Source organism: Peromyscus eremicus, chromosome X, assembly GCF_949786415.1.
Source record: "Peromyscus eremicus chromosome X, PerEre_H2_v1, whole genome shotgun sequence".
NCBI lineage: Eukaryota > Metazoa > Chordata > Mammalia > Rodentia > Cricetidae > Peromyscus > Peromyscus eremicus.
Genome location: NC_081439.1, coordinates 92,163,358 through 92,175,675, shown reverse-complemented (window position 1 = coordinate 92,175,675; position 12,318 = coordinate 92,163,358). Strand labels below are relative to the sequence as shown.

The window sequence follows — 12,318 nt, the reverse complement described above, 5'->3', positions numbered from 1 at the left end:
AGAAGGTTTGAGTAACTTATCCAATATCACAGAGCTGGTAAGTGTTAAATGACTGTTTGAGCCCAAGTCTTTCTGACAAAGCCTGGTTGTTTTGCTGCTCTGCTTCTCGGCAACAAGGAAACATTGATATCATTTAAACACTTTGGGATCTTGAAATCCCATTAAAGGGATTAATAAGTGGCCCTTTGAAACCTTCAGGTAACTAAAACTATCTTTCATCTTCCTCCTTCTCCCTCTCCACACTTAGCTTTCTCAATTGCTATGAACCATGGCCCAGCTGTACTACAAGAAGGTCAATTACTCACCGTACAGAGACCGAATCCCCCTCCAAATCGTGAGGGCTGAGACTGAGCTCTCTGCTGAAGAGAAGGCCTTCCTTAATGCTGTGGAGAAGGGAGACTATGCCACTGTGAAGCAGGCACTACAGGAGGCCGAGATCTACTACAATGTTAACATCAACTGCATGGATCCTTTGGGCAGGAGTGCCCTGCTCATTGCCATTGAGAATGAGAACTTGGAGATCATGGAGCTACTGCTGAATCACAGTGTGTATGTGGGCGATGCACTACTCTATGCCATCCGCAAGGAAGTGGTGGGTGCTGTGGAGCTTCTGCTAAGCTACAGGAAGCCCAGTGGAGAGAAGCAGGTAAGAGAATTCCCAATAGTCTGGAACCAACCAGCACATCAGGGCATCAGAGTCCAAAGAAAAGGTTCAGCAGTCTGGAATTGAGAAGTCCTGTCTTAGAGACTGTTACCAGTTGTCTCAGGAGCTGCTCCCAGAGCTGCCCTGGGTGATCCCTGCTGTTTTATGCCTTTGCTTTGTCTTTTGTTTTTAGTTACCCATACATATTCAATACTTAACAGTGCAAAGGCATGTTCTTCATGTCTAGAATATGTAAAGTCTTTCCACTTTCTTTTCCACCTCCCACTATACCTTCATTTCCTTCCTTTACTCAAATGTTGCATTCTAGAAAAGAGACCAAACCCAGACCCATGCTTTCTCCCAAGAGGCTTTCCTTCCACAGACAAGACAAGAAGACTTTAGCTTTGAGTGCCATAGTGCAAACAAAAACTAGAAACCTCATTTATTTTCCTAGTACATGCTATGTGACTGATTCTACTGATAGGTTTTTGTGAGTTTGCATCTATGAGTCTCGTAGGCGCTAAGTCACCAAAACTTGGTATCTTTGTAGTTGTCTTTGATTTCTCAGCCAAATGTTGCCCCATGTTCCATTCCTAAGCCACATGGTCTCTCCCTCCTTCCCACTAGGACTGCCTGTTGTGCCATCACTGTCCCAAATAAGAGGTTCTCGAAGTATGGCCCCTAGACTGGCAGCAGCAGCATCTCCTGAGAACTCAAGAAAAGTGCAAAGCCTTAGATCCCAACTACAAGGGTACTAAATCATAAGCTCTGGGATTCTGCCCAACAAGCTCTGCCTTAACAGGCCCTCCAGGGGATTCTGATGGATGCTCGGGTTTGAGAATCACTGTCTTACAATAACATGAAGATTTTTCTTATTAGTCTCCCTGCATCAATTCTTTTTGCAGCTCTACAGCCATCCTGAAGAGTCTGGCTGGCTTACCCTTTCTAAATTAGGAAAATGATCTTATTATTCCAGTCCACACCTTTAATAAACCAATGTCTTCTATTAGTTTTGTCCTCCATTGTTAGGAGAAAATGCTTGAGGCGGTGGATTTTATAAAGTAGAGGCTGAATGTCCAAGATAAGGTGGCTTATCTGATAAGCCTCTGATGAGGGCCTCCTTGCTTGCATTATAGGCATGGTGAAGAAGATGGAAAGGAAAATGATCAACTAGAGGAGGAGACAAATCAGCACCTTGATGAACATGAAATGAAAACAGTCATCCCCAAGTATTATGAGATAGGGCCAAAGCTGGGTTTGAAGGAAATCCATAGCTTTTAATACTGACTCATTTAGGAAAAGAGCCATGAAAATAAGTTAAGTGACAACTCACACAGTACTGGAATTTTTCAGAGTAGAAAAATGGAGTAAAAATCTGGAACTGACAGTAAGTAAAAGTAAATCCTATTTCCCATCAGCATTTACAATACCCCTAAGAAGTAACGATTAATGAATGAGTAATATACAACCAGCACTGAGCTTAACATCTTAACATGACTTACTCTGTGTAATCCTCCAGGGAACTCTATAAGCTAGACAATATTATTATTGTTTATTACTATCATCATCATCATCATCATCATCATCATCATCCCTGTTTACCAGTGAGAAACAGGATTATTAAGTCAATCGTTTAAGATCACAATAACTATCAGAGCTGGAATTCAAACTCCTAATCCTTTTTAATCACTAGACTCTGATCACACAACTGAATCAGGCCATTGCAAAAAGTTAGCAAAAAAAGCTCGTTAAGAACATGTATTACAAGCCACCATGTAGTTGAATTCAGGACCTCTGGAAGAGCAGCGTTAAAAGGTGTCTGAATGCACAACAATCTAAAATTGATTCAGACTCATCATGCAGTGAATCTCATGTGTTTCTGGCAGTGCTCATTCATGATATATCTATCACACAACCTTATTGCAGCCTTTGTTCTGAACACACAATATGCACCCTTTACATTACATACACTAACACTGTATACAGTGTGATGCTTCTCAGCTCAGATTTGAGACTATTGACTGATGTGAACTGCAGTGTCTTTATTTTATATACCAAGGGTTATGGTATTACAGAAACATAATGGCATAATTATGGAAAACAAATACTCTTAATATTTTTCTCATAATCCTTCATTGTGTTAAGCATTAAATTAACATATCTTGGGATTAGATTGTTAGAGTGTTTGATTTTAAAACCTGTTCACTGAGTTATTTCATTAAAAAAATTAGTTGGTGTATTTTAGCTTGGGATTAGCACAGAATGTCCAACAACTTCTTAAATAGTCCTAAACATAATTCTGCTATTTCATACTATATGGCTATATATAGCTGCATTCTCAGCTCTGATGATTATAAAATTAAAATATTGTTCAACTCTGAAGATCACTGAAAATGATCTACGTTTTGCAGCATCAAATATTCAGTCAAGATTTAATTCTTTATAAAAATATAAACAAGTACATTCATCTCATTAGTATGCAAATTTGCTCTCACCTTTAATAAAGTAGATCTAATAATTGTTTCAGACTAAATTTATTCATGATTTAGCATTAGCAAATGTTTAACATATGTATGCCTATCTTATATGCCTGTACACCTAGGTTGGAGAAAATTTTGCTTGGTGAAAGGGGGTTGTAAATGGATAAAATTTTAAAAGCTGTACACTAGGCCACATTGCTTCTCTGGAAATCTTAGGATCCTAGCACAGGGATTATGAGATGGGTCAAATGAATAGAAGATAGATGAACTCCCCAGAAACAACAGGCCTAAGAGATTTAGAAAAGAAGTTGAGTTTGGTTCTTACTCAGTCCATCTTACGAAACTCATCAAAACTGATTTGTTCTGTATCCCATTCTCCCCAGCTAAGCACCTGGGAGGCTTCCGAAGGCTTTCTCAGCTCCAAACCTCTAGGTTCCTGTATCACACTGACTCTTTCCTTTATTTGAAACCAATCTCATGCCACCTTGTACTAGTGGGTCCCCCCCCCATTTGTAGGAATACCTACTTCTCTTAATATTCACTATAAGCCTAATGCCCACTTCTTTCCATGCTGTCTTAGGGTTTCTATTGCTGTGAAGAGACACCATGACTATGGCAACTCTTATAAAACAAAACATTTCATTGGAGTGGCTTACAGTTCCAGAAGTTTAGTCCATTAACATCATGGTGGGACACGGAGGCATACAGGTAGACATAATGCTGGAGAAGGAGCTACATACATCTTGATCCACAGGCAACAGAAAGTGAACTGTGTCAGTGGATATAGCCTGAACAGAGGAGACCTCAAAGCCCATCCCCACAATGACACACTTCTTCCAACAAGGCCGCACCTACTTCAACAAGGCCGTACTTCATAATAGTGCCACTCCCTTTGGGAGCCATTTTCTTTCAAACCACCACACATGCTTACCCTCTCCATACTGAACCAGTGCACACAAGATAAGGGGTGATGTATAAATATTTGCTGAGGTGCATGAAGGAGTTAAAGATATCTTCCAGAAAAATCACAAGACTTTCTTTCAAACAAGACTTTTGGGGGTTTTGTAATCAATCACATTTAGCCTCATAACTGTTTAGAGGAAGAAGAGGACACAGAAAAAATTCCTAGCTGGGTAGTGAGTGTAGACTGAGTCCATGTTCAGTGCGTTCCATTTTTCTTATCTCCATGTGCTCTAGTAAATGCTGGTGATCTGCCAGTCAGGAAGGAAAGCACCATGTAAACTTATACTAAAGTACAAGTTGATGTCACCTCTCCTTGGCACAAGCAAAACTTAGCTCATAAAAACAAACTGCTCATGGAACAAAATCAGATATATGAAACTAGTGCAGCCCGAGTTTCACTAGGCCCTTTTGTCACACACTACCATTAGAATCCCTCCTTTTCAGTACTCCACTGTCATAAAAAAAAAAAAAGTACCGTAGTTTAAACCCCACAAAGCCATCAACTCCATCTTCAAGTCTCTTCAGTAGCTTTGTTCTCTCTGCTCCAGGCCCGACTATGAGCCTCTACTATTTCATTGTCTTCCATTACTCTGACCATGACTATGATAAGTCATATGTGAGTAACTGTAACAACAGGCTGTCACAGTGCTAGAGAGCTCTGTCTTTCTTTGAGATAAAAACAAGATTTGTTTACCTGGAAGCAATCAGGAATGTGAGCAAAACAGGCCTCCTAAAGGACTTTGAGTTCAGCTGGGCAGACCATTTGCAGGAAGCCCTTCCACACACAATCTAAACAGCAAACCTTTTTCACAGAGCACCACCGCCACCTACCTCCACCATCGCCTCTACCACCACCATCACCAACACCTCCACCATCACCTCCACCATCACCACCACCACCACCACCTCCACCATCACCACCACCTCCACCATCGCCTCCACCACCACCTCCACCAACACCTCCACCATCACCACCACCACCACCACCTCCACCATCACCACCACCTCCACCATCACTACCACCTCCACCATCGCCTCCACCAACACCTCCACCATCACCACCACCACCACCACCTCCACCATCACCACCACCTCCACCATCACCACCACCACCTCCACCTCCACCACCTCCACCTCCACCACCTCCACCTCCACCACCTCCACCTCCACCACCTCCACCACCTCTACCACCTTTACCACCTGCACTTCATCTCGCTAGAAAATGAGGTACAGCAGACTTCCATCAATCCTGGGAAGATAAAGCAGGGCCATCTTTTGCATTAGTAGGCAAGGTTTTGAGTTCCAGACTGACAGCAAAATTCTCTCTGCTCCTCCTTTACCCCATTCCCCCTTGCTCCGCCCCCTACTCAGCCATATTAAAGCTACTTTACAATAGAGTTCAGAGGCCCAGCGTTTATGGCTGTTATTGGCTTCTAGTACCAGCACTCACATGAAAAACTGAATTTTCAATAGGAACCAAATCTTAAAATAAAAATTGTGACATCATGTCAGGTAGACTATACACACCCAAAAGGTGTAGTGGTGTGTGTGTGTGTGTGTGTGTGTGTGTGTGTGTGTGTGTGTGTGTGTGTTCCTCTTGTTCCAGATTCTAACCCTTTGGCTAACTTTCACCCTACCATAGACTATTTCTTTGGGAGTAAAATTTGGCAACTTAGAGGCTTTGTGGGTTTTTTTATTTGGTTGGTTTTTGTTTTTGTTTTTGTTTTTGCAGATAAGCATTCTTAGATTTAGTCACAGAATTCAAAATTTGGGGACAATGAAAGATCTGACGCCAGCCTGCTTCTTACCTATTCTGTTTATTATCTTCCGGCCATGAGCTTTGGGAACACTTAAAGGAGCCTTGTCAACAGGAAAGGCAGGTTCAGCTACAATTCAGAGAAGAGACTGGTATTTGTGTGAATGTACAAAACCAACTCTGAGTGACTTGTTGCACAGCATACGGGAAACTTGTCCAAATACAGGTTCCTCGAGTCTCAGTACATGTTTACAGGATTAGAATCTCAGGGTTTAGGCCTGAAACAAATACCTTAAAAATCTCATCTCCACCAGTGTCTAAGTAAGAGAGCTATATGCCTCTCTGTATTTATATTCTATGATTGCCATTAAAAATTACCATAAACTGGATGGCTTAAAACAAAATAAAGGTATTGTTTCACAAGGAAGGAGGCAATAAGGAATGAAGGTAATAGTAAGACTGATTCCTTCTCAGGGGAGTGTCTGCTAAGATGTGTGGGTTGCTTCTTATATTTGTATCACTTCAGTCTCTACCTCTGTAGATGCAGTGTTCTTTCTTCGTCTTCCCTCTGTGTTCATCCAAATTGCCTTCTTCCTAAATGGATGATCCCGTCTTTGTGCACTTGTGTCTACAAAGACCATTTTCCCAAATAAGATCACACTCAAGGTTAGTATAACTTGAACATAGCACTGGGGGTGCACATTTCACACTCAGTGAGACATACTGGTCCAAATAAGTGGCTTTCACCTTTTTCTAGCGGTAGGGCCATTCATAAAATCCCACTGAGATTAGAAACAACCCAAACAGAACTTCCTTCATCCAACTAACTGCAAGTTGGCCCCCAAACTTCCATTCATTCACTCTCCCTCTTGTTTTTCCTTGACCTTTGATGAGTCAGAAGAACTTGAATACCACCAGTGGAGAAGACAGACAGCAGAGTCTAACTCACTCTTCACAGTCATAGCCAGCACAATTTCATCAAAAAAACGATGCTAATAATACTTAACTGCTGCCTAACCTAGAGGTCTGTTTTGAGGAAGAGTTGAGGTTGAAATATGTGAAAGACTCTGGGAAAATGTCTAAATGTTAGACCGAGGTCAGTGGTGATCATTTTCTGATTTACTATGTCAGTTTGTTTAAGCTTGCCATATTGTGTGAAGAGACCAGATGGCCTGTGGCCCTGGTCACAAGGCACCATGAGTACAGTATGTGGGAGGGTTCCCAGATCACCTCCGCCTGTCTGGCCTAGATGGCGGCAATCTACCTTCTGTTACCAAAGAAGCTGAATGACCGCAAAGGCTTTCTTCCTTTTTCCCAAGAGTTTAAAGGTTTGAACAATGGATCGGTCAAGTCTCTGGTCATTGTATCAACAGCCCACCCAAGTGATTTTCTTTCTTGGTCACTTGCATCACTGCAGACATCCAGAAAGAGGCTAAACCAACCTCTTCCCTGTGGCCCGCCCCTCTGGGCTCTGCCATAATTACTCATTTGTCTGTGGCAGATGGCTCCAAATTAAAATCGGTCTCACAGATGAGCTACAGAGATTAAATCTCAACAACACTGAGAAGTGTTTGTGTTGAGGTTATAGAAAATCAGCAACAGGACACTGGGGTTTTTTTTTTTTCCCCTGCCTCTATCTGGCTCTTGATCTCAGGATGAGATTGTCCAGTATGGAGGACAGACACTGAAGACCTGCACAAAGGTTACTGGAACACAGGACCTAAAGACCCTAGTCCATCAATTTAACTCACAGTGAGATAGATCAGAAAGTAAAGGAGAGATTGTAAAAAAAAAAAAAAAAAAAAAAAAAAAAAAAAAAAAAAAAAAACCTCTTTCTATTTATAGATGGTCTATACTTTGGAGTCAGCCCCTTACTAAATGTGTTTCCTTGGACAAGTCACTTAGTGTCTCTGTACCTCAGTCTTTTCATCTGTGAATCAGAACAATGAGGGAATCTACTTTATAGAGTTATATAGTAAGAGTGGAATGAAATATGGAACCACTAACTACAGTGGTCCCTGGCATGTACTAAGCACTCACTGAAACAACAGCTAGTATTGCTCCCACTCTGACTAGTTAAAGTCATGCTAATGTCATCTGCTGGTTAATGCCACCGATTTTCTCAAGGGAAGCTGGGAGATGGCTCAATTTGCAAAGTGTCTCCTGTGCAAGAATGAGAAGGACCTGAGTTCTGATCCTCAGCACCCATGGAAAAGCTGGACTTAGGACCATGCATCTGTAACCCAGCGCTGGGTGGAGGCAAAGAGACAAGTGAATCCCCAAAGCTTACTATCCAGCCATCCTTGCCAAATCAATGAACTCCAGGCTCAATAAGAGACTCTGTCTCCAAAAGTAAGGTGAAGATCCATTGAGTAAGATACCTAAAGTCAACCTCTGGTTGCCAAACATATGCACCCACATGCACACCTGCACACCCATGAACAAGTTGAAAACATTACACACAGAGACGAGGGAACACATGCATGCACATTAAGTACTCATTGTACACGGTGGTTAAAGGTTCAATCTGAGGAGCTGAAAAGATGGCTCAGCAGTTAAGTGCACTTAAATCTCTTGCAGAGGACCTGAGTTTGGTTCCCAGCACCCACATCAAGAAACTCACAACTGCCTGTAATGCTAGCATCAGGGATTCTGTCACTCTCTTCTGACCTCTGTGGGTAGTGTACCCATGTGCACAAACCCACACATGCTCTCTCTCTCTCTCTCTCTCTCTCTCTCTCTCTCTCTCTCTCTCTCTCTCTCTCTCACACACACACACACACACACACACACACACACACACACACACACACACTAGCTTACTGGTAGAGGAGTTATCTAAATGATCATTACATTAAAGCTTTGAAATAATAATTTTCCATGACAAATTATCTGAAAAGGCAACTGAAGGCTGAAAGACTTGATTTTGGCTCACAGTTTGGCACAGTCCATTAGGACAGGGAAACCATGGAGCATGTGCTTACATAGCTGGTCAAATTGCATCTGAGCTCAAGAAGCAGAAAGAGGCAAATGCTGGTGGTTCTTTATTCAGTCTAGGATTTCTGGCAGTGGAATGATGCTGTCCATATTTAGGGTGGGTTTTCCCACCTCAATTAGTCCAGTCTAGAAACTCCTTCACAGACATGATTACAGAGTTGTCTCCTACCATGAGTCTAGATCCTGTCAAGTATAGTCAATATTAACCATCAGCTAATATTGATATCCCAATTAATTATGTTACCTAAATTTCCCAGTGTTGGAGTAATGAGTTTTTATCTTTTTATTAATCTGAATGACATTTTATTATTTTATTATTTACTTTCATTTCCATGTTATTCCTTTAGCATTCTCACCCTTCTTTCCTATTCTCCAGTCACCACGCTCTCTGACCCCACAGTTCAGTGTCTATGGACCATATTTTAGCACATTCAGCAGCCGAAATGAGACAAAATGAATACATAAAGCTTGGTATATTTAATGGGTCTTGTTTGGTGAATCTGGACATAAGCATAATAAACAACTCTATCACTTCAGAACATTGCCTATTGCCTCCTCTTTTCTGACTATGTCCTGTTTTATCTCCTGGCTTCCTGCCATGATGCCTACCCAGCTCTGTTTCTCGGACCACTATTTACTCCTTGCATTCTGGTTCCTACTGATAAACTCCAGCAAGATGAAGTTAGTCCAATTCACAAAATGGTCTCTGTCTGAGGAGTATGTCAGCTCTGTGAAGGTACCAGTAGAATGAAGAAAACATGATTAGAAGGAGCGACGATGAAGGAAGGCTTCCTATTTCACTCTGATCTCAAAGGATTGTTGTCACCCATTTATTAGTGAAAGGGGGCCGTGAGCTCACTGAGACAATATTATTTTGCAGAGTCAGTTACTTCCTTGTGAAGTTCTGGGGATTGAACTCATGTCACCAGGCCTGTATTGTCAGGCAACAAGCACCAAATAATAAGAACGCAAAAAGGAAAAAGAAAAGAAAACAGCACTGAATGTGGCTGCACATGAGATGAAGTGGGGAAGATCAAAAGTCAAAGGTTAGTCTTAGCTACAGGTGAATTTGGAAACAGCCTGGGCTACGTGAGACCCTGTCTCACCCCAGCATGAAAGACAGGAGATGGGCCCAAAGTTCCACTTCACTGAGGAACTATTGGCATTAGATTGCTGCTGGGTGAGGAAAAATCAGTTTTCCTCAGTGGAGCGACACCTGGCATGTCGACCAAACTCCAGGGCAGGCCCCATTCCCAGGAGGAGTCAGCCATGCAAACCGGACTCAGTGGCTTTGAAGAAGACAGAGAGGAGAGAGAGGGGAAAGAGAGGTGGAGAAAGGGAAGGGTATGGAGTTGGGTGGGTAGGGAGTTAGAGAAAGAGAAGGAACAAGATCAAAATACAGTGTATGAAATTCTGAAATAATAAATAAAATACTGTTTTAGTATAAATAAATATACAGAAAGGGCCATCTAAAGCAAAGAGAGTCAAGTAATGGAATAATAGAAGGAAGAGGAAGGTGGTACCAGTGACAGATCACCTCTCCCTTCTCTCCTCCCTTTCCCTTTCTCTCTGAGGAATGTGGAGTGATGACTTGGAACTTTCTGAAGCTGGAGAGAACAAACTCTAAATCCCTTTCTGCTTTTTTTCCAAGGCAGCTTGGGAGCCACTATCAGCTCCATTGTCCATCTCAGAACAGTGGGCGGAACTCTGGGTTAAAAATTATGAGCAGACACTCCAGTGCATCCCCTTATCATCAAATGGGTTTTCTCCTTCAACCACCAAGCAGACAGTGTGTCTCCACCACATAATATCTTAGACCGACAGCCAAAGCCTCAAACAATTTGTGCTTTGTCCGCTCAAACAAAATGAATGTGTATCGTATTTAATTTACTCAAGGTCTCCTTCCCCACCCTGATTTCTTAACTGTCTGATACAAGATGTTAACCTTTTCACCTACCAGGCCTCATGGTCCCTAGCACCCTTGTGTGCCTCATTTGCTTATATTTGAGCTTTTGGTATAAAAGTAATACATGTTAGGTATAAGAAGTATAACAATATAATAGTATAAGAAGGAAAACATTCCCTTTTTCTCATTCCCAAAGCTAACTTCCTAGAAGTCGTGACTAGGAACAATTTATGTGGGTCCTCCTGGATATTGTTAGGACTTACTTAAACAGAAACACAGAGAGACTTTCTTAAACAAATGCTTTACAAAAAGATTTACCTCTAACAGTACATTTTGGCTATCTTTCTCCGTGAGAATCCATATTGCACTATTTCAATCAATATTGCCTTGTACAAATGTGTTGTGCTTACTGCCCCACATTTTATTAAGTGAGCAGCTAGGTGCTTTCAAGTTTGGATAAATTATTTTTTGAAACAATGCTGTGATGGATCTCTTTTTAAGGAGCTCTCTGAACAGCTGTGAAATTATTATCTATAAAGTAAATTCCTAGTAATGGGATTATAGAATCATAGAACATATGTGTTGTTTAATTTGGATACCTGCAGTCCAAAGAAAGACATGGCTGTTGCTTACATTTTTGTTACCATGGATCAAAAAAGCATTAGAAACTATATTTTCATTCTGACAGGCAAAAAGAAATAGTATCTTAATATAATTTCACTTTTGACTTTTTGAAGATTTAATTTAAAGGTCAAAAGAGATGATTGGATCCCTCAGAACTGGCATGGCATGGATTTGTAGAAAGCCCAGCTTCTTATTGAGTGCTAGGATCAGAACTTCAGTCCTGTGATTGGATCCCTCAGAACTGGCATGGCATGGATTTGTAGGAAGCCCAGTTTCTTATTGAGTGCTAGGATCAGAACTTCATTCAGTCCTGTGATTGACTGGTCAGCACCAAGCCATCTCACCAGTACTACATTTTATTTTTTGTAAGCAAGATTTAACATATTTTAATATCATAAGCCATTTGTTTTATTCTTCTGTGAACATCTGATTATATGTTTTATCTCTTTTTCTACTAGAATCATCATATTTTTGACTTGTCTAAGTTCTTTTTATATTAGACTCATTAAGCTTACTAATTTTGTAAAACTGTTCACCTTCATTTATTAAAGATCAGGAATTTAAACCAAGTTCCACAGCAAGTCTGGAGCAAAGAGCAAAGCTAATTATATTCTAGGACGTGTAACTTTGCTGCATATAAATGTAAGACTATCTTAAATGACATTTAAAATGTCTTAATATCTCTCTAGGATAAAAGTATTCATGCATAATAGTTCATTTATTTTTAAGTTGCCAGTTTAGTGCTTTAGCATCTTGATTCAAAAGAAAGAAGGGAACCAAATAAGCCTGCATGCTCAGGCAAAGGGAATTAAAATGACATGGAAATATATAGAGAGGTTGGTCTTTAGTATAAGAATGGGTTCTAACAAAATGGCATAGCAAAAATCCATTTCACTCATTGTTTTTCCTGTCTTCATTAGGAGCACAGTTGCTACTTCAAAAACAGAAA

At 41.0% G+C, this 12,318-nt stretch overlaps 1 protein-coding gene across 1 annotated transcript in view; it reads left to right on the top strand.

The window, feature by feature from the left end:
* The first annotated feature begins 253 nt into the window (after nucleotides 1-253).
* The window catches only part of Trpc5 (transient receptor potential cation channel subfamily C member 5), a 100,729-nt gene continuing 88,664 nt past the window's right edge, over nucleotides 254-12,318 (top strand). Inside the window, exon 1 of the mRNA XM_059251511.1 lies at nucleotides 254-646. Within this exon, the coding sequence (XP_059107494.1) occupies nucleotides 269-646 (378 nt within the window). The 5' untranslated portion in view covers nucleotides 254-268. The remainder of the gene's footprint in view (nucleotides 647-12,318) is intronic.